Source organism: Podarcis tiliguerta (genome assembly GCF_965153285.1).
Source record: "Podarcis tiliguerta genome assembly, chromosome: 4".
NCBI classification, from domain to species: domain Eukaryota; kingdom Metazoa; phylum Chordata; class Lepidosauria; order Squamata; family Lacertidae; genus Podarcis; species Podarcis tiliguerta.
This window is the reverse complement of record NC_139537.1, coordinates 7,649,887-7,673,144: the sequence shown is the minus strand read 5'-3', so window position 1 is coordinate 7,673,144 and position 23,258 is coordinate 7,649,887. Positions and strand designations below refer to the sequence as shown.

Below are 23,258 nucleotides of genomic sequence, written 5' to 3'. Positions count from 1 at the left end.
AAGCGTTCGACCTCTTCTTGTTACAATTTGGATTACAAAACAGAATAATCGTGAGTAAACTACAGTAAATTTGAAGGACTTTAATTTGGAAAACTTGAATTGGAAAAGAATCGGGACTTTAAATTTCTTTAAGAATGATCGGAACAGAGGCGGGAAGGTCTAAACAGGAAGTCAGCCTTCCGCTTTGTATATAGTAGAAAGTAAAGACTATGCTTTTAACATTCTAAAATAAGAGACTGAAAAAGCTACTCTGAAGCCATAGAAAGGATTGCAACCCCCCTCCCAAGAACTGGAAGGAGGGGGAGTATTTTGGGAAAGACTAAATCCCCCGGAGAAAGAGGCTGCGGTAACAGAAACATCGCTCTGACTCCCAGGTTCTGAGCTGTCGAATTTGAAAATATTAGCCTCAGAAAGGGGATAGTGGACGGCGCTTGATTAATGAGAGTTAAAGGTGCTATAAAACTGTTATAAAGGTGTTAGAACCATAAAACTGTCGCCAAAAGGATTGATGATACAATTCGGTCTTGACTGTAAACCAAAGGACATTTTGTTTCTTCTGATTATGGAATCTTAGAGTCCCCCTAGTGGGCACAGACATCGTCACAAGTCTATTGGTAATTTTCCACTGTAACATCTTACTGCAATTTCTTATCGGACTGTCTGTTTGTGCCACAAGCTCAGCTGCAGCTGCAGTCTGACCGTGGGAAAGCTTGGCTTATGGCTGAGAAAGAGAGTTATCAGAGTTATCAGGAAAAGACAACAAGATCGGGCAAATCCTTTCTTCCAGGAAGAAGAGGTTCTCTAGACCCTACAGGAGGCATTGCCTTACAGCAGAAGGGGAAAGGAATGTCTACTACAGATGAACTGATAAGTTCTGGCTTTTCAAAACTACAAGGGGCCATTGATAAACTTACAGCGGAGGTGTCAGGCACAAAGAAGGAGATTGCAGAAATCAAAAATCAGGTGGTAGAAACGAACAAAGGGATTGCAGATGCATCTTCAAAAATAGATCAAAATACGCTGAGCATCCGGCAAAATACAGCTGCAATAGAGAAATTATTGGGCGACTCCGATAAAACGCGAAAGATTGCAGAAGAAGCTCGACAGGTCGCAGCTGCCACGGAGGAGAAATTACCATCGATGACCAGACAGCTGGAGGACTACAAGGTTAAGTTTTCTCTATTTGACTTGAAAGAACGAGAGGCAAATCTCAGGATCAGAGGTTTGCCTGAAATTGAGAAGGAGAGCCTGCGGGACTACCTGTCACAAGAGTTTGTGAAATTTTGGGAATTAGATCCAGAAAAGGAAGAAATAAAAATTTTGAGTGCCTTCCGACTGGGAAGAGCAAGTAAAAAGATTAAAACCAGAGATTGTCTGATCACATTAAGATGACTGCAAGATATTATAAATCATTGAAAGACTGGCTAACTCAACCCTTAAAAGAAATATGTAATGAAATACTTCAGGGGAAAAAGGCTCCAGAATCGTGGAAAGAAGCTTTTGTGACTCTTATACCAAAGACAGACGTTGAAAAACATCAACTTAGGAATTACCGGCCTATATCATTGTTAAATGTGGATTACAAAATATTTGCGGATATGTTGGCGAGAAGATTGAAGAAGGTACTAACAGAGGAGATTCATAAAGATCAAGCAGGCTTTCTCCCAGGAAGACATCTATCAGAGAACGTAAGAAATATAATTGATATTTTGGAACTTTTACAGGAAAATATAAATACAAAAGCGGCGCTGATATTTGTGGATGCGGAGAAAGCCTTTGACAATATCTCTTGGAGTTTTATGAAGAAGAATCTCCAAGGCATGGGGGTAGGCCAAGAATTTGAAAATGGTATAGGGGCAATCTATTCTGAACAAAAAGCTAAATTAATTGTAAATAATGTTTTGACAGAAGAGTTCAGAATAGAAAAAGGAACACGACAAGGGTGCCCAATTTCCCCACTACTTTTTATATCGGTCCTGGAGGTGTTGCTGAATACGATTAGAAAGGACCAATTGGTTAAAGGGATACAGGTCGGAGTTAACAATACAAATTAAGAGCCTTTGCAGATGACCTGGTTTTGACGTTGCAGGAGCCAGAATCTAGTGGAAAAAAAGTCTTAGAACTGATTCAAGAATTTGGCCAATTGGCAGGCTTTAAATTAAATAAAACAAAAACTAAGGTTTTGACAAAAAAATCTGACAGAAATTGAAAATGAAAGGTTTCAGAAAGAAACAGGTTTAACAGTAGTGAAGAAAGTTAAATATTTGGGAATAACTATGACAGCAAAAAATGGGAACTTATTTAAAGACAACTATGAGAAATGCTGGACGGAGATAAAAAAGGATCTAGATACGTGGTCTAGCTTGAAACTCTCACTACTGGGGCGCATTGCTGTAATTAAGATGAATGTATTGCCAAGAATGTTATTTTTGTTTCAGACACTGCAGATTACTGATAAAACTGACTGTTTCAAGAAGTGGCAAAAAGATCTATCTAAATTTGTCTGGCAGGGCAAAAAGCCAAGGATAAAATTTAAAATATTAACAGACGTTAAAGAAAGAGGGGGCTTTGCCCTGCCAGACTTAAAACTCTATTATGAAGCAGCAGCTTTCTGCTGGTTGAAGGAATGGCTACTTCTTGAAAACACAGACATATTGGATTTAGAAGGGTTCAATAATGCATTTGGCTGGCATGCATATCTATGGTATGATAAAGTTAAAGTGCATAGAATGTTCAAAATTCACATTGTCAGAAAAGCACTGCTCAATGTCTGGATTAGATATAAAGATCTTTTGGAAAACAAAACCCCAAGGTGGTTGTCTCCAATGGAAGCTAAGGCAGTAAAGAGACTCAATATGGAGGCAAATTGGCCGAAGTATTGGGAGATCTTAGAACAGGATGGTGACAAACTGAAACTGCAGAGTTTTGACAAACTAAAAAGTAAAGTCCGAGATTGGCTTCATTATTATCAAATAATGGAGGTATTTAAAATGGACAGAAAAATTGGCTTCCAGGTGGAAAAATCAAAATTGGAAACAGAACTATTAGAACCTAAAACAAAAATATTGTCTAGAATGTATAATTTGCTGCTGAAATGGAACACACAGGATGAGGAAGTGAAATCGGCTATGATTAAATGGGCTCAAGACGTTGGCCATAACATAATGTTTGCTGACTGGGAAAGGTTGTGGACCACTGGAATAAAGTTTACGGCATGTAATGCCTTAAGAGAGAACATAATGAAAATGATATATAGGTGGTACATGACACCAGTCAAGCTTGCAAAAATGTATCATATGCCTGATAACAAATGCTGGAAATGTAAAGAAGCAGAAGGTACCTTTTTTCACCTTTGGTGGACGTGCCCAAGGATTAAGGTTTTCTGGGAAATGATTTATAATGAATTGAAAAAAATATTTAAATACACATTTAGAAAGACCCCAGAAGCCTTTCTCCTGGGTATGGTAAACCAACAGGTTCAAGTGAAGGACAGAACTTTTTTTATGTACGCTACAACAGCAGCAAGAATACTCATCGCGCAATATTGGAAGACGCAAGATCTACCCACGCTGGAAGAATGGCAAATGAAGCTCATCGACTATATGGAACTTGCAGAAATGACCGGCAGAATCAGAGACCAGGGAGAAGAGATGGTGAAGGAAGATTGGAGGAAATTTAAAGACTATTTACAGAAGCATTATAAAACTACGAACGTTTGAGGTTATCAGATTGAATGTAAAAGAATGTTATTGTAATAATGACAATGTTAAAGAAAGTATATTTAACAAGACATAGGGAAATGTAAGGATAAATAAGACAATAATATTAATCTGAACCAAAGATACGCCAGAGGGAAAGAGTTTACTACCAGAATATAAGACCTAGAATACAGAGTGGGAAGGCATGGGGAAGTCGCAGACCTAAGTTAATGCTGAAGAATATGATGATACAATATTTGTTTTTAACTCTTTTATTCTTACCGTTTTCATTTTTCTTTTTGTTTTTGTATAATGTATGTATTGTTTCTCTTTTGCTTTTTTCCTTTTGATGTGTTTGTCGATTTGTTCTTTTTTTGTTTATTGAATGTGGAAAATAAAATATTATTTTAAAAAATAAAAAAAAAACAATTGAAATCAAGCAGGTATAATCTTCCTGGTGCCAGCTAAAAACATTTTGGTTTAAGCAAGCCTGCCCACACATGCAGCAGTTGCAGGTGTCGCTAATTTGTTTTTAGTTTATTGTAATTGTAACGTTTTCAGCTGTGTTTTATTGACAATTTTTATTGCTTTGCAAAACCTCTCCGGGGTTTATGACAACCGAGCAGTGTATAAATGTTGTTGAATCAACGAACTTTACAACCAATAAATGCCATCAGGTCCTGATTTACATTTTGCCCAACTCAGGGAGCAGATTCCAGGGTAAGATGGGGAGAATCTCCTTTATTTCCCATTAAGACATTTCCCTTTAGAGCACTTATTTCTTGGAAGAAGCTAGCGGGGAGAGTGGCTGAGTTAGATAACCTAACCGCATCCCCTTGTTTTATTTCTAAGAATCTCCCTCTGCCTGGAGCTCAATTATCCGCAACAACATCAGGCGCTCTCAGATCTCAGTGGCCGATGACTGGCTTCCCTTGACCATCTTCCTGATTAATGAGACTTTTACAGATCAATTAGACAGGCTGTGAGTCTTCATGCCTCGGCCATCACCACAGCTGTTTGTTTTCCTTACAGAGTCATTTCAGTGAGAGCAGGATAAGGAGGGAATTTTCTCTGGTTTTGCAATATCCCCAGCCTGGAACATCTGGTTTCACGGCTTGGATTCCATTCCTGTCCACCAATATCTCCAGTGGAGTCTGGTCCAGTGGGGCAAATGGGACTCAGCCTTCCCTCCACCAACTGAATTGTATAATTGTTGAGATGGATGGGAACCCCAAGCGTCATCCAGCCCAACCCCACACACAATGCAGGAATCCCGGCTAAGGAATCCCCTGAGCATGTAACCTCTGTTCAGAAAGCTGCAAGGAAGGAGAACCATAGCTGTCAACCCTCCCTTATTTGGCGGGAAAGTCCCTTATCCCAGCGCTGTGTCCCGTTGCTGTCCCTTATTGATGATGTCCCTTAAATTTCCCGGGTTTCAGAGGAAGCAGCTCATCTCCCTCCCTCCCTGCCAGCCAGGGAGGAGGGAGGCTCCAACTGTGTTGCTTGGCTGCGTTGCTCACCCAATAAGGAGTCTAAGAATGGCTGGGGGTGAAGCTTGCATACCTTGTGCCGATCAAATCGGCCACATTGCCTGGGGACTTGCCTTTGCTCAGCGCTTCCCAGCGGAGAGGTGACGGTGGTTTTCCTTGCTGCATCCCCTTTGCCGGGTTGCTGCACTGTGGGAACCACCACTTGAGGCTTCGTTTGGCTGCTGGCTGGGCTTTCTGCCTTTGGCTCAGAGGGGCTCAGAAGTTGAACATACCTGTGCTTGGAAAATCCCTTATTTTGGATGCTGAGCCCTTATTCCTGAGGCTGCTGGTCCCTTATTTTCAAATCTGTAAGTTGACAGCTATGAGGAGAACCCACCACTTAGGCTAAAGGGCTGGAAAAATCAACAACTAAATCACCTGAAAAGAACACTCCCAGTACAGAGGAGGATGGGGAAAGAGCTCTACTTAAGAGACAGGTTGGAAGAGGAAGGCTTTCAGCAGGCGCCGAAAAGACAACACAGATGGCACCTGCCTAATATTCATGGGGAGGGGAGTTCCAAAGGATAGACACCACTGTCAGGAGCTCAGCCTACACTCGAGTAGGACCCTGGCAGAGACACATGCCCGACTGGCATGTTTTCTCCCTCCTGGTGGATCGTTCGGGAGCTTCAAAAGCTTTCTTCAGCCCGAACATCACAGCGACCGATAGCAACAGACATCGGCACACTTAGGGATCCGCAGAGTCTCCGCAGTTTGCATAACAGACCTCAGCAACTCAGCATTTTGGCTAATCTACTGTATTTTCTGGCGTACAAGCATAGCTGTCAAGTGTCCCTTATTTGAAGGGACAGTCCCTTATTCCAGCGCCATGTCCCGCTGCTGTCCCTTATTGATGGATGTCCCTTAAATGATGTCCCTTAAATTTCAAAGGAAGCAGCTCCTCTCCCTCCCTCCCTTCCAGCCAGGGAGGAGGGAAGCTCCAACTGTGTTGCTTTGGCTGTGTTGCTCACCCAATAAGAAGTCTAAGAACGACTGGGGAGTGGAGCTTGCATGCCTTGTGTGTGGCTAGTTAGTGCAAGCTGAGAGGTTTTTTTGAATGCTGGACACCATTTTGTTGCACGTGCTGCTGCAAACTTTGCAGTGCAAAGCCAGGCCGGGGAGCCATCTTAAGTTGAGGCTGCATAGGCCTTGTGGTGCATGTGATTCAGATTCTATTCAGTTGAACCTCTGGTTACAAAGTTGGTTGGACAGTGTTCTCGAAGCTACCAGCATGAGTTTGACCAGACTGCAGGAGGACAGGAAGACTGGAGTGCCTGGAAGAGGTGAGGCTGCAGGTCCCTTATTTTGGCTGCTGGTCCCTTATTTTCAAGGTTGCTGGTCCCGTATTTTCAAATCTGTAAGTTGACAGCTATGCGTATAAGACTGCTTTTTAACCCAGGAAAATCTTCTCAAAAGTCAGGGTCGTCTTATACACCGGCTGCAGCAGCAACTCCCCACCAAAGGATAAAACGGCAGCAAATTAAATCAGAGGACACCAAGCTCTCTAGATGAAGCAGAAATATGCTTGAAAATGGGCCCCAGAAGCCCCCGGCCACTGGGAAGTGGAGCGGATTTCCGAGCCGGACTGGAGACTGGTTTTTTAAATTTTTATTTGGTGTGCATTGGAAGAGGGGTAGTCTTATACGGCGAGTATATTCCAAACTCTATATTTTAACTGGAAAAGTTGGGGGTCGTCTTATACACCCAGTCATCTTATACGCCGGAAAATACGGTACTTTATTTACATATAAACACACACGGAGCACTGCAACATGGCTCCCTCTCTCTCTAGCATCAGACAGCAAAGAGAGAAAAAAGAAGGACAATAGTCCCACTTCACGGAACACAGTAACAGAAGCACCCTGTCTCCGTCACTTCCCACTCTGTGGAGTCAAAACATATACCGTCATGTGAAAGACAACAATCCCATGACTGCAGTCACGGAGCAGGAATTCTAACAGCCACCGCACTAAAGGCCAGGTTCCTATATTGTGTGGAACTAGGGCTGGGTTAACCATTAACCATTCAGCAAAATAAGCACGTGCTTAGGGCATCAAGGGAAGGGGGGCATCACAAAAAAATTCCTTTTCCAGATTTACCATGGCCCACATGTGCTGCTGAGCAAACTCAAGCATTATTACAGCCCTTATAGAAGAAAGAAGCCTCCACCATAGAAGTAAACAAGATTGGTAAAATATATTATTGAACTATGCAGCATAATTCAGTTATTTGAAACCCAGGAAAGAGCACTTTTTTTAATTGAAACGGGGGGAAAGGTTTAAAATGTTAAAAAAAACCAGAAGCTTTTCTATTAGGAATTACAGGTAACGACATTCCAAAGGAACAGAAGGGACTTGTTATGTATGTGACAACAGCCGCACGGATGCTACTAGCCCAGAGTTGGGAAGAAGAAAGAGTCCATACCAGGAAGGAATGGCAAGTAAATCTGATGGACTAGGCTGAAATGGCAAAGCTAACTGGAAACCTCAGGAACCAAGAGGACAATTTTTAAAAAAAAAGAATGGGAAAATTTATAACTTACATAGGAGACCACTTCAAGCCGATAAAAACATTAGCAGGATTTTAATGACACTTGTAACAAATACCATGGATGATATAGATGGGTACACAATATAGATTATGGAATAATGTTGTTGTTGTTGTTTAGTAGTTTAGTCATGTCCAACTCTTTGTGACCCCCTGGACCAGAGCACGCCAGGCACTCCTGTCTTCCACTGCCTCCCACAGTTTGGTCAGACTCATGTTTGTAGCTTCGAGAACACTGTCCAGCCATCTCGTCCTCTGTTGTCCCCTTCTCCTTGTGCCCTCCATCTTTCCCAGCATCAGGGTCTTTTCCAGGGAGTCTTCTCTTCTTATACGCTTATACGCTAGCGGGGAGGGTGGCCGAGTTAGATAACCTAACCGCATCCCTTTGTTTTATTTCTAAGAATCTTCCTCTGCCTGGCGCTCATTTATCCAAAACAACATCAGGCGCTCTCAGATCTCAGTGGCCGATGACTGGCTTCCCTTGCCCATCTGCCTGATTAATGAGACTTTTACAGATCAATTAGACTTTTACAGAGCCCAGGCTGTGAGCCTTCGTGCCTCGGCCATCACCACAGCTGTTTGCTTTTCCTTACAGAGTCATTTCAGTGAGAGCAGGATAAGGAGGGAATTTTCTCTGGTTTTGCAATGTCCCCAGCCTGGAACATCTGGTTTCACGGCTTGGATTCCCTTCCTGTCCACCAATATCTCCAGTGGAGTCTGGTCCAGTGGGGCAAATGGGACTCAGCCTTCCCTCCACCAACTGAATTGTATAATTGTTGAGATGGATGGGAACCCCAAGCGTCATCCAGCCCAACCCCCCACACAATGCAGGAATCCCAGCTAAGCAATCCCCTGAGCATCTAACCTCTGTTCAGAAAGCTGCAAGGAAGGAGAATCATAGCTGTCAACCGTCCCTTATTTGGCGGGAAAGTCTCTTATCCCAGCGCTGTGTCCTGTTGCTGTCCCTTATTGATGATGTCCCTGGTTTCAAAGGAAGCAGCTCATCTCCCTCCCTCCCTGCCGGCCAGGGAGGAGGGAGGCTCCAACTGTGTTGCTTGGCTGCGTTGCTCACCCAATAAGGAGTCTGAGAACGACTGGGGGGGGGTTGAGCTTGCATGCCTTGTGCTGCGTTGCCTGGGGACTCGCCTTTGCTCAGCGCTTCCCAGCGGAGATGTGACGGTGGTTTTCCTTGCTGCATCCCCTTTGCCGGGTTGCTGCGCTGTGGGAACCACTGCTTGAGGCTTCGTTTGGCTGCTAGCTGGGCTTTCTGCCTTTGGCTCGGAGGGGCTCAGAAGCTGAACATACCTGTGCTGGGAAAATCCCTTATTTTGGCTGCTGATCCCTTATTTTCGAGGCCGCTGGTCCCTTATTTTCAAATCTGTAAGTTGACAGCTATGGGCCAGACTTGCCCACGGCACCCCTGACCATCCTTCAAGGCTCCCCAGGTGCCATGGCACACTGGTTCAAAACCACTGTCCTAAGGAAAAGTGGGACATTTGGGGATCTAATCAGAAACGAAGACAGCTTCTGTAAATCCAGGACCGCCCCTGGAAAATAGAGACACTCAGAGGGACCTCAAGAGTAAGCTCTGGCTACAGCGGGGGGGGGGGGGCAGCGACGTACAAACAAACTTGCTGTCCAATGACCGGGATCTTGCTGCCTTCTCACCTCCCCTGCCCTGTTGCCTTAGTCAAACAACACACTCCGAAGAGCCATTAAGCAAGATTACCTTGTATAGCAACCTGGAGAGCCTTATTTAAGGCCTCCAGGCTCTTCTTAGGATGCGAGGGCCGGTACCATGGCAACCAGGAGTTGGGAGAGGGGTGGGAGACCTCCTCTCTGGCAAAGGAGAGTAAACAGGGCCAGCCGATCATTCAAGAGAAACGTCCACTGTATAACGGATGTGCTCAGGCGATGATGCTTGCCCCACAGTTGTTGTTTTTGTTGGGAAGGCCTACTCCCAAGTCGATAAGAACATGAAGATCCCTGTTGGATCAGGTTCATGAGCAGATGCCTTTGGGAAGACCCCAAAGCAGGATTCAAACACAAGAGCCCCCTCCCCTCCTGTGCCCCCCCCCGCAAATCATTTTTATTAGAATTTATAACAATCCAAATTCAGATTTCTCAGAATCTCAAGACTTCTGCCCATCCCCTCCGTGGGTCCTATTGTCAACATTTACAACTACATATTATTCCACAATCTATATTTTGTACCCATCTATATCATCCACAGGTGACGTGGGTGGCGCTGTGGGTAAAAGCCTCAGCCCCTAGGGCTTGCCGATCGAAAGGTCGGCGGTTCGAATCCCCGCGGCGGGGTGCGCTCCCGTTGTTCGGTCCCAGCGCCTGCCAACCTAGCAGTTCGAAAGCACTCCCGGGTGCAAGTAGATAAATAGGGACCGCTTACTAGCGGGAAGCTAAACAGCGTTTCCGTGTGCGGCTCTGGCTCGCCAGAGCAGCGATGTCACGCTGGCCACGTGACCCGGAAGTGTCTCCGGACAGCGCTGGCCCCCGGCCTCTTGAGTGAGATGGGCGCACAACCCTAGAGTCTGTCAAGACTGGCCCGTACGGGCAGGGGTACCTTTACCTTTACTTTATATCATCCATGGTATTTGTTACAAGTGTGATTAAAATCCTGCTAATGTTTTAATTGTTGTCTATCACATGACGGTATACGTTTTGACTCCACAGAGTGGGAAGTGACGGAGACAGGATGTTTGCGTTACTGTGTTCTGTGAAGTGGGACTATATTGTCCTTCTTTCTTTTTCTCTTTGCTGTCTGATGCTAGAGAGAGAGGGAGCCATGTTGCAGTGCTCCGTGTGTGTTTATATGTAAATAAAGTAGATTAGCCAAAATGCTGAGTTGCTGAGGTCTGTCACGCAAACAGCGCAAACTCTCTGGATCCCTAAGTGTGCCGGTGTCTGTTGACATCGGTCGCTGTGATGTTCAGGCAGAAGAAAGCTTTTGAAGCTCCAGAACGATCGACCAGGAGGGAGAAAACATGCCAGTCGGGCATGTGTCTCTGCCAGGGTCCTACTCGAGTGTAGGCCGAGCTCCTGAGAGTGGCGTCTACTCTTTGGAACTCCCCTCCCCATGAATATTAGGCAGGTGCCATCTGTGTTGTCTTTTCGCGGCCTGCTGAAAGCCTTCCTCTTCCAACCTGTCTCTTAAGTAGAGCTCTTTCCCCATCCTCCTCTGTACTGGGAGTGTTCTTTTCAGGTGATTTAGTTGTTGATTTTTCCAGCCCTTTAGCCTAAGTGGTGGGTTCTCCTCATAGCTGTCAACTTACAGATTCTTCTCTTCCTGGTTTCTGATTCTCCCGGTCATTCTCACCATTTCGGCATAGTCCATCATCTTCACCAACCATTCATCTCTAGTCGGGACATTATCTTCTTTACATCTCTGGGCCAGTTGCATCCGTGCTGCTATGGTTGCATACATAAATACAGTGGTACCCCGCAAGACGAATGCCTCGGAAGACGAAAAACTCGCTAGACGAAAGGGTTTTTCGATTTCTGAGGTGATTAGCAAGACGGATTTTCCAAAGGGCTTGCTTCGCTAGACGAAACGGCCCTGCCTCTCCTGTCATGGCGACGGTCGCACGCTCGCTTCCCCGCTCCTCCGGCTCCCTCCCACCTTCCGGCTGACGGCTCCTCCGGCTCCCTCCGACCTTCCGACTGCCTCGCGCCGCTGCCCACCGCCCTTGCGCGCTCCTCTGAGAGCCGCTGCCACCAGCAGCCAGCGTTGCAGCCAGAGTCGCGCTCCTGAGCCCCACCGCCCTCCAGCAGCCGCGTCGCGCGGTGGCCACAAGGTGCGGGTGAGTCCGAGCTACTGGCTGCGGCAGCTGCCCTGCTTCTCCCCGCCCCTCCCCGCCGTTGTTAGTTGTTAACTGCAGTGGTGCTTCGCAAGACAAAAAAACTCACTCAACGAAAGAACTCGCGGAACGAATTAATTTCGTCTTGCGAGGCACCACTGTAGTTGTTTTCTCTCTCTTTTTATATTTTTTTTATTAAGTTTATTTTACAACACACACACACACACACTCATAAAACTAAACATAAAATTAATAATACACAATCAAAATCCGAACAAAAAACAAAGAAATACAAATAAAACATAGTAGCATACGGAAATTTACACAGATCAAATAGTCAACAATATATATATAGAATATTTCAGTTCTTCTTTTCTTCCAATTGACTTCATCCTCAACACGGTTCTCTTTTCATCTTTGGTAAACTATCTCCTTCTTAGTTCATTATCACCCCATTTTCTTTCTGTTTTTAGCTTTTGGACCATAATTTATTTTGCAAAAATTAATCAAAACAAGTCCAAGTATTAATCTGAGGGCACTGGTTTTTAAGGTATTCTCTATATTTTCCACATTCTTTTTTTTTTTTTTTTTTTTGAAATTTTTGCTCGGGCTGGCCCCTAATGTCTTCTGTCAATCTAGGAAATTCAATATACAGTGGTACCTCGGGTTACATACGCTTCAGGTTACAGACTCTGCTAACCCAGAAATAGTACCTTGGCTTAAGAACTTTGCTTCAGGATGAGAACAGAAATCGCGCTCCGGCAGCACAGCAGCAGCGGGAGGCCCCATTAGCTAAAGTGATGCTTCAGATTAAGAACAGTTTCAGGTTAAGAACGGACCTCCAGAGCGAATTAAGTACTTAACCCGAGGTACCACTGTAGTAAAATAATTTATCTCGCCACTCTCTTTTTGACAGTATTGTTTCTCCCCCCCCCCCCCCCCGATTTTTGGCAATTAGTGTTCTCGCAGCCCCTGTAGCGTAAAGGAATTTTTTATTATTTTCTCTGGCTATAAACAGTCGTCGTATCTCAATCCATTGGTGCTTCTCTCCAGAGCTGCAGAAAGCCGGCTGGCTCCATCTTCTGTGTGACAGTCCTTTGGATAGCACATCTCCTTTGTGTGTCTCTTCTTCCTCTCTGCCCCCGGGTCTTGAAGCGCCACATCCTGGATTAACGGTGGCAAAGGGTGGGTGGGCAGGGAGCCCAGGTCCCATCATCACTTCACCTCTTTATCCCCAGACACACTCCTTCGTTTGTGCCACAGAGATATTATGGGGAGATTAGAGGGCTCTGGTTAATCTCTCGGGAGTGGCTAAGCCTCAGGTAAGAAACCTTCAACACACAGCTCCACACCGGGAGGGTGGCAAGGAAATCCAGCTCTCGCCTCTGGAATTGGCAGGCACTGATTGGCGCTTTGAGAGCCGATGGAAGAACCGCACGGTCTGGGAAAATGACAGCTCCGGGTTCAAATATACTCGGAGTCGAGAGTGGATTTCATGCTCTTTATTCAGCTCATAGTGGTGAAGAGGAATGGAAGTTCCCCCAGAATGTCTGCTTTATATACATTATTTACACAATGGGCCCCACGTGATTGGCTAATTCCGGGATTCACCTGTAGGCCAATCAGGTTGCGGATTCACTTTCACCTGGAGCTGGATTGGGTGGCTCCTGTGGACCAATCAGACTGCTGCATTCTGGATCCTATTCTAGGACCAATCAGACTGCTGCATTCTGGATCCTATTCTAGGACCAATCAGACTGCTGCATTTTGGATCCTATTCAACTCAGTACAGAAGATTCCCCGCAGGTTGCAGGCTCCCGCAAATATTGTGCAGTTTAATAGTAATCTCTAGAGCACTTTGCATCCTTCCCTGCTGCTGTGATCCTTCTCAAAGCTCCCTTATTAACACCTCTCAATCCTTTTCCAGCATTTTACAGGGGAAATGTCTTTGGCATCTCAGACTGACAAGGACGTTCCTTGGAGCCAAGACTGGTTGTGGGGCGCCACCTGCTGGACAAGTGTCACATGGCAGGTTTCATGCAGGCTCAATATTTAAGGGGGGGGGGAATGGGGGGAGATGTCATTTTCCAGATGTTGTATTCCAGCCCCGCCCCCAGCCAGCAAGCCCAATGGTCAGGGATGGTGAGAGTTGCAGTCCAACATCAGCTAGGGAATAACAGCCTCTCCAACAATCATTGAGGGCCAGACCAGTTTCAATAGCTCACTTGGAAGAGCGTGAGATTCTTTATCTCGAGGTTGTGGGTTCGAGCCCCATGTTGGGGAAAAGATTCCTGCATTGCAGGGGGTTGGACTAGATGACCCTCGTGGTCACCTTCAATCCTATGGAATACATTTTTCATTGAATGTACAATTTATCGTGTATATATATATATATATATATATGAATGAAAGACAAGAGTGCCTGGCGTGCTCTGGTCCATGGGGTCACAAAGAGTTGGACATGACTGCACACGTGTGGGTTGCGATTCGGCACTTCTTTATTTTAAAGCTTTTTTTAAATTCAAAAATAGAACAAAACATATAATAATAATAATAATAATAATAATAATAATAATATATTATTTATACCCCGCCCATCTGGCTGGGCCTTCCCAGCCACTCTGGCCGGCTTCCATAGAAACAAAAAATACAGTAAAATATCACACGTTAAAAACTTCCCTGAACAGGACTGCCTTAAGATGCCTTCTGAATGTCAGGTAGTTGTTTATCTCTTTGACATCTGCTGGAAGGGCGTTCCACAGGGCGGGCGCCACTACCGAGAAGGCCCTCTGCCTGGTTCCCTGTAACTTGGCCTCTCGCAGTGAGGGAACCGCCAGAAGGCCCTCGGCGCTGGATCTCAGTGTCTGGGCAGAACGATGGAGGTGGAGACGCTCCTTCAGGCATACTGGACCGAGGCCATTTAGGGCTTTAAAGGTCGGCACCAACACTTTGAATTGTGCTCGGAAATGTACTGGGAGCCAATGTAGGTCTTTCAAGACCGGTGTTATATGGTCTCGGCGGCCGCCCCCAGTCACCAGTCTAGCTGCCAAATTCTGGATTAATTGCAGTTTCTGAGTCACCTTCAGAGGTAGCCCCACGGAGAGCGCATGGCAGTAGTCCAAGCCGGAGATAACCAGAGCATGCACTACTCTAGCGACACAGTCCGCAGGCAGACAGGGTCTCAGCCTATGTACCAAATGGAGCTGGTCATATTATCGAGAAACATATCATCCTTATCTCCCCCCCCCCCCATTTTTCCTCCCGACCCCAACCCTCCCACACAAAACCCACCTCCCGACCCCCCGACTTCCCTCAGTTCCAGTCTTTGGTTTCTCCAATAATGCTATTTTCTGCATGTTACACAGTTGTATAGATCCTCAAACTGTTTAGCTGATTATTATCAATAAAACGTTTGTGAATGTTTATTCAAAGCCAGCCAAGGAGTCCAGTTCGCTTTGTTGCGTCTTCAAATACTTTGTAAACGGTTCCCATTCAAATTTAAAGTCACAGTTATCCTTGTCCCATAGCTTATATGTCAGTTTTGCCAGTTCTCCATAGTTCATCAGTTTTTGTTGCCCTGATTCTTTAGTTGGGGTTTCTTCAGTCTTCCATCCTTGTGCTATTAAAACTCTAGCGGCCTTTGTTGCATACATGAAGATGTTTTTCAGCTTTTTTGGCAGATCATTCCCTACAATCCCTAACAAAAATGCTTCAGGTTTTTAAAGAAATGTTAAATGGAACATTTTCTTCAATTCGTTGTATATCACTTCCCAAATTTTTAAAATTACATTACAATCCCACCACATATGATAGAATGTCCCCTCCTTTTCCTTACACTTCCAACATATATTTGAACGATTTAGCTTTTCTGCGCATGCACGACCTCTGAAACCCAGAAGTAACCTGTTCCGGTACTTCCGGGGTTTCGGAGCGTCTGTAACCTGAAAAAACACAACCTGAAGCATCTGTAACCCAAGGTATGACTGTACAGTGGTACCTCGCAAGACGAATGCCTCGCAAGACGGAAAACTCGCAAGACGAAAGAGTTTTTTGTTTTTTGAGTTGCTTTGCAAGACGAATTTCCCTATGGGCTTGCTTCGCAAGACAAAAACGTCTTGCGCCTTTTTCTTAAAACCATCAATGCATTCCTATGGGAAACGGTCAATGCATTTCCTATGGGAAACTGTTCTTCGCAAGATGAAAAATTCACAAGACGAAAAAACTCGCAGAACGAATTAATTTCGTCTTGCGAGGCACCACTGTAAGTCCCCAAAGGAAAGCTTCTGGTTTCTTTACAAAGGTTATTTTAAACACCCTCCACAAAATCTTCCACACTTACCGTGGCAGGGAAATAGTCTTTCATGTATCTCCAGGCTGCCCAGTTCCGAATGAAGAGGATTCTCCTCCCGCCTTTGGTTGGCGTGTCCCAATCGCAGGCCCACCAGGCCGCATACAGAGCGCTGATCAGCCAGAAGCGGGTGAAGAGGAGGCCGACGAAGATCGCGATGCAGCATTGCGCTACGAAAGGAAAGCACGTTGGTCAGGAGGAGGAAAGGCTGTCCTCAGAACAGGGCCCAGGCAGGAGGCCATTTACCTCAGGAAGATGAGGGCAGTTATATTCAGCAGGGATTTTCCATACAACCCAATAATACAGTGGTTCCTCTGGTTACATACTTAATTCGTTCCAAAGGTCCATTCTTAAGCTGAAACTGTTCTTAACCTGAAGTACCACTTTAGCTAATGGGGCCTCCCGCTGCCGCCGCACGATTTCTGTTCTCACCCTGAAGCAAAGTTCTTAACCTGAGGTACTATTTCTGGGTTAGCAGAGTCTGTAACCTGAAGCATAAGTAACCTGAAGTGTATGTAACCCGAGGTACCACTGTAATAATAATAATAATAATAATAATAATAATAATAATAATAATTTATTATTTATACCCCTCCCATCTGGCTGGGTTTCCCCAGCCACTCCGGGTGGCTCCCAACAAAATTGAAAACACAATCAAACATCAAACATTAAAAACTTCCCCGAACAGGGCTGCCTTCAGATGTCTTCTAAGTCAGGTAGTTATTTATTTCCTTGACATCTGCTGGGCGGGTGTTCCACAGGGAGGGTGCCACTACCGAGAAGGCCCTCTGCCTGGTTCCCTGTAACCTCACTTCTCGCAGTGAGGGAACCGCCAGAAGGCCCTCGGAGCTGGACCTCAGTGTCTGGGCAGAATGATGCGGGTGGAGACGCTCCTTCAGGTCTACTGGGCCGAGGCCATTTAGGGCTTTAAAGGTCAGCACCAACACCAAAATCATGAGGAGTCAAAGTGGGAAACTCCTTGCAAGCAAAGGAACTAGCTTTGAACAGGGAAGTTTAGTTCTCTTTCCCAGTTGGCAAATGCAGATGGTCATTGTCCAAGAAATAAAGTCGTCTTTTTGTGGTAATTGGTTTGTTTTCCATCCTGATTTTTGAACAGGTATAGTGTAGTCCTGGAACCTAGTTGCCCCTGGTGGTTGGGGAAAAAATAATGGCATATTTCTGAACTTTTCAACAAGCATATTGACTTGATGTTGTTGTAGTAGCTGTTTTTGTTGTAACTGATAACTTGCAAGGTGCAATGCTTGTTGCAGATTTGTTCTATGGCTTGGAAGTAAATTCTTGCTATACTATAATATTTCCTGCAGTGCAGCCTCCAAAGCAAATCTGTTTGAATTTGTATGAAGGTAAGTAGAACTTAAAAAGCAGAGACATCACCTTGCCAACAAAGGTCTGTATAGTTAAAGCTATGGTTTTCCCAGTAGTGATGTATGGAAGTGAGAGCTGGACCATAAAGAAGGCTGATCACCAAAGAATTCATGCTTTTGAATTATTGTGCTGGAGGAGACTCTTGAGAGTCCCATGGACTGCGAGAAGATCAAACTGATTCATTCTGAAGGAAATCAGCCCTGAGTGCTCACTGGAAGGACAGATCGTAAAGCTGAGGCTCCAATACTTTGGCCACCTCATGAGAAGAGAAGACTCCCTGGAAAAGACCCTGATGTTGGGAAAGATGGAGGGCACAAGGAGAAGGGGACGACAGAGGATGAGATGGTTGGACAGTGTTCTCGAAGCTACCAGCATGAGTCTGACCAAACTGTGGGAAGCAGTGGAAGACAAGAGTGCCTGGCATGCTCTGGTCCATGGGGTCATGAAGTGTCAGACACGACTAAACGACTAAACAACAACAACAAAAGTAGAACTATCCAACTGTGCTAAGATAAGATTGCTGATCTGTGAAAAGGAAACATGAAAACCTATGCTGTTGTATGAATTTGTTCTGAGAACTTAATTGTACTGGAACAGCGGTTAAAATATATGATACCTGAGCCAACAAAAAGAAGAAGAAGAAGAAGAAGAAGAAGAAGAAGAAGAAGGAAAGAAATAAAGTTTTCTGAGCTCCTGCAAACAATCTGCAACATCCTGGGGGAAGGAGCTTCGCCACCTTGCAAAACCTGGGCACATCCTTTCAAATCTCCTGATTCTGCTGTTGGAAATGATGTTGGTGCTGATGATTTGTTAAATTTGTACACTGTCCTCTAGCCCTAGATCTCAGGTTGGCTCGTAACATAAAAATTACGATATACAACTAGGGGTCCTCCTGTCGTCTCTCTCCCGGATCCTGCAATATATTAGGGGAAACTCCTGCAAAAGTGTGTACATTAGAAAAAACTGCACACAAAAGACATGCACCGAAACGGCGACACATTTCCATGGAGTTTTTTCTTTAAAGAATGAAATCACAAACTGCGGCATAAATGTGGAAAACTCAATTTAAGACTGGAGAAACGGGTGACTGACGTTGACAAGCCTCAGCCATCGCTGCTTAACATTGGGGTGAGCATTACCTTTTGAATTTTAGTTGAGATTCCTGCATTGCGTGGGGTTGGACTAGATGACCCTCGGGTCCCTTCCAACTCTACAATTTTTGTTTCTATGAATTTGCTGCCTGTTGTGTTCATGACACAGGAGCTGACCAGCTGCAGGACAATTCGTTTATTTTTGTTTTTTTAAAGATCAGTCTGTTGCAAAATGCCGCCTTCTGTAAGCTGCCTCATTTTATGACTGTTCGGAGCCCAAAGTACAAGTCAGGAGGAGATACCATGTCCTTGCCCTTGTCCCAGCTGACTGATGATTAATCGGGATCCATTGATTCTTGCCAGCCCTTCTGATGCTTGCGAGAATTGTTAGGCAAGACTGGGGGTGAGATTTCCTCCGTGGGGCAAGAAGCAGCCGTGCCTTCCAGCTTGCAAAACTCAGCCCTAACTTGACCTGCTGTTTCCCAGACGTTTTGAGGGCAGAGCCCCCTCTAAGTACGCAAGGAGAGCTCTCCGCTGGGTCAGATCATCAAGTGAAGAAGACGTGAGTGAAACCACTCTCCCGTTCTTGTTCTCCACTCCTCAGAACTTTGGTCTCCTCCAAAATCCCTGAACTGGCACCCAACAGAGGTTTTGTACTGCAGCTCCCTGGCTGGGGCTGATGGGAACTTTGGCCCAAAACATCTGGAGGGCTTTTTCAGACTACTTAAATAATAATAATAATAATAATTTATTATTTATACCCCACCCATCTGGCTGGGTTTCCCCAGCCACTCTGGGCGGCTTCCACAAATACCAAAAAAATACACTAAAATGTCACACATTAAAAACTTCCCTGAACAGGGCTGCCTTCAGATGTCTTCTGAATGTCAGGTAGTTGCTTATCGCTTTGACATCTGATGGGAGGGCATTCCACAGGGCGGGTGCCACTACCGAGAAGGCCCTCTGCCTGGTTCCCTGTAGCTTTGCTTCTCGCAATGAGGGAACCGCCAGAAGGCCCTCAGCACTGGACCTCAGTGTCTGGGCGGAACGATGGGGGTGGAGACGCTCCTTCAGGTATAACACTTCTTCAGGTATACTTAAAGAAATACTCTAGCGCAGGTTTCCTCAAACTCAGCCCTCCAGATGTTTTGAGACTACAATTCCCATCATCCCTGACCACTGGTCCTGCTAGCTAGGGATCATGGGAGTTGTAGGCCGAAAACATCTGGAGGGCCGAGTTTGAAGAAGCCTACTATAGTGCAATGACCTCACAAGCAGGATTTGAGCTTATGAGCAACAGAAGCAATCAGATTATAATATTGCAGTTATGGCTGGATAGAAAATAGGGTGAAACAGAAGGGGAGAAACGACAATGTTATGGAAAACAGGGTGCGAAGGAGACAAAAATTAATCCGTGGCCTTTCTAAACCACGGGGGATATTGTTTTGTTTGCAATTATGGTGCGTATTTTGGTCTTTTCGTTTTGTAAACCACCCAGTGCACCCTGGATGAAACTGATTGAATAAAAACAAAATGCTTCCTTTGTCCTTTCAACAAAAGGGACACGCATCCTCCTTTTTCCATTTCGTTTCATTTTGCACTGGCGGCAGTCCCTTTCGCGAACGTGCTGTTTTGGAATCGCTGTCCTCCTTCGAAAGGGACCACACAGGAGAGGCTGAGGGCAGCAGCCGCTGGTTTTCATGCCAGCGAGGGGCACCCCGTGCTTGCCTCACACAGCGAGGCCTCCAGAGCTTCCCTCGTGTAACCACAGCAACGGCTGAGAGCGGCAGAGCCGAGCGGCTGCCACCGAGCCCATCTGCTAACGGGCAGAATGGCTGGCATCAGTCGTGCCGTGGAGAGAGAGAGAAAGAGAGAGAGATAGAGGCTGAAGCATCCAGACAAACAGATCAACAAACAGGCGGACAAAGAGGATGTCCCAAGGGAACGAGGCCACATTCACACACACACGCCGCACTCACTTCCATTTAACACAGGGCTGGGGGACATTTTCGGAGGTCCGCATTCCTTTCAGAACAACATCCCAAGAGCCATGTGCCATTGGAGGGCGGAGACTCAAATGTAATTTTATTATTACAGTCGTACCTTATCTGCATAATCCAGCGCATGTTTGCAATTTGGTCTCTGGTTCCTCTGCCCCTTTGAAATCCAGCTTGCACTTCTGGGAGTTCTCGGTCCACATACTGCTTAAGCCTGCCTTGTAGAATTTTAAGCATCACCTTGCCAGCGTGTGAAATGAGTGCAATTGTGCGGTAGTTGGAGCATTCTTTGGCAGTGATGTATGGAAGTGAGAGCTGGACCATAAAGAAGGCTGATCGCCGAAGAATTGATGCTTTTGAGTTATGGTGCTGGAGGAGACTCTTGAGAGTCCCGTGGACTGCAAGAAGATCAAACCTCTCCATTCTGAAGGAAATCAGCCCTGAGTGCTCACTGGAAGGACAGATCCTGAAGCTGAGGCTCCAAGACTTTGGCCACCTCATGAGAAGAGAAGACTCCCTGGAAAAGACCCTGATTTTGGGAAAGATGGAGGGCACAAGGAGAAGGGGACGACAGAGGATGAGATGGTTGGACAGTGTTCTCGAAGCTACCAGCGTGAGTTTGACCAAACTGTGGGAGGCAGTGGAAGACAGGAGTGCCTGGCGTGCTCTGGTCCAGGGGGTCACGAAGAGTCGGACACGGCTAAACAACTAAACAACAACAACAACAACAACAGCAGCAGCAGCAGCAACCTTGGATCTCAAATGCCTTGGCTCCTGAACAAATCGGCTCCCAAACAATGGAAACCCGGAAGTGAGTGTCCCAGTTCTCGAACGTTCTTTTGGAAGCCGAAAGTTTGATGGGGCTTCCATGACTTCCAATTGGCTGCAGGAGCTTTCTGCAGCCAATCAGAAGCCACGCTTTGGTTTCCGAACGTTTTGGAAGTTGAACGGACTTCCGGAATGGATTCCGTTCGACTTCCAGGGTACTACTGCATTATTATTTTACTTGGGTAGAATAGGCAAGTCTGCAGAGACATTTGTCAAACCCTCTCTCTATCCAGGCAAGCAAGAATCATTTCCAGATTTCAAGGACACAGTCCAGACATGTGAAATTCATGGAGGAGAGAGCTAGCAATGGTGGCCAGCCACGATGGTTAGAGATGGCACCTGAGGGACGCGGGTGGCGCTGTGGTCTAAACCACTGAGCCTCTTGGGCTTGCCGATCGGAAGGCTGGCGGTTCAAATCCCCACAACGGAGTGAGCTCCCGTTGCTCTGTCCTAGCTCCTGCCAGCCTAGCAGTTCGAAAGCACGCCAGTGCAAGTAGATAAATAGGTACCGCTGCGGCAGGAAGGTAAACAGTGTTTCCGTACGCTCTGGTTTCCATCACTGTGTTCCGTTGCGCCAGAAGCAGTTTAGCCCTGCTGGCCACATGACCCGGAAAGCTGTCTGTGGACAAACGCCGGCTCCCTAGGCCTGAAAGCGAGATGAGCGCCGCAACCCAATAGTTGCCTTTGACTGGACTTAACCGTCCAGGGGTCCTTTACCTTTTACCTAGATGGCACCTGTCTAATATTCAAGGGGAGGGGCGTTCCAAAGGGCAGGCCACCACACTAAAAGCCTGATTCCTACATTGTGTGGAACAGACCACCTGATAAACTGGCATCCGCAGGAGGTCCTCACCTGCAGAGCGCTTGGTTTGGGCATATAAGGGTTGAGACAATTTTCTAAGCATCCTGATCCCAAGCTGTTTGGTGCAGCTGGGCTGAAGGGGGTTTGCAAGTGGAAGACACAAGATTTACCCACCAGGGATGAATGGCAGATGAAGTTGATGGACTACATAGAATTGGCGGAAATGACTGGCAGAATCCGAGACCAGGGAGAAAAGTCGGCGGAAGAAGACTGGAAAAAGTTTAAAGACTATTTACAGAAATACTGTAAAATTAATGAATGTTAGAAAAATGTTGGAATGAAGTTATATGGCTTTAGTAGAAATGTTAGAAGGAACTAAGTATAAATAGGTTATTAGAGCATTAAAGGGAAATACAAGGTTAGAAAGCGTTAAGATAATTATAGGATAGAAAACAGAGGAAGATGGAAAGGAATTGCTGAAACAATTAATAGAAGTGGAATACAAAAAGGGGGGGTGTGAGGAGGTAATGGAAATTAGTGAAAGACAAGATATTGAAATTGGATTGTGTTTTAAATGGGTTTTGTTTTGTTTTGTTAGTTGTATGCTAGTGTTTTGTAGTGTTTTTTTTGTATTGTATTGTATTTTTGTATGTTTTTTCTTTTTTGTTTTTTTGTAGTTTGTGTTCAATTTGTTGGAAAACTAATACATATTATTATATAAAAAAAATATGAATGGGGTTTGCAAGCTCCAACCATCAGCCGACCGTGCAGGCAAAAAATGCGTTGCCCGGTGTCGTCATGACATCCAGGGATGGGCAGGGGGTGGGACTATCCACCTCTTAAATGTGGCCTGCAAAGGGAACAGAAGGAATGATCAGGCCCACAACTGGTCTCCACATCCCTAGACATGAACCTCATCACTTGTTTGGGTCGAATATTGCATGAGAGGGGTAATGCCATCATTGGGATCCTAGCAGACCCATGCTTGGGATCACATCGCTGGGCTAGATCCACCTGACCCCATCCATTGTTTGCTTTGTTTTCTCCCCTGCTGCCTCATTCCGTTTCCTCCTGAAAACACTCCGTACTCCTACGAGTTTCCTAAGCCACTACTTTCCTCTCCCTAACTTGTCGCCTTGGAAACTGCAAGCATCTCCTCTCCCCACCACTCAATATTGGCCAGAGTGAAACATTGCTCTGTTGCACCACAATGAATG

The 23,258-nt window shown here is 45.6% G+C and overlaps 1 protein-coding gene and 1 long non-coding RNA gene across 2 annotated transcripts in view; both read right to left on the bottom strand.

The window, feature by feature from the left end:
* The window catches only part of LOC310675839, a 324,788-nt gene that overhangs the window by 267,299 nt on the left and 34,231 nt on the right, over positions 1–23,258 (bottom strand). The gene's annotated exons all lie outside the window — the stretch shown is intronic.
* Positions 1–23,258, bottom strand: part of MOGAT2 (monoacylglycerol O-acyltransferase 2) — a 46,742-nt gene that overhangs the window by 19,028 nt on the left and 4,456 nt on the right. The window contains exon 2 of the mRNA XM_083436724.1: positions 15,929–16,107. Within this exon, the coding sequence (XP_083292850.1) occupies positions 15,929–16,107 (179 nt within the window). The remainder of the gene's footprint in view (positions 1–15,928; positions 16,108–23,258) is intronic.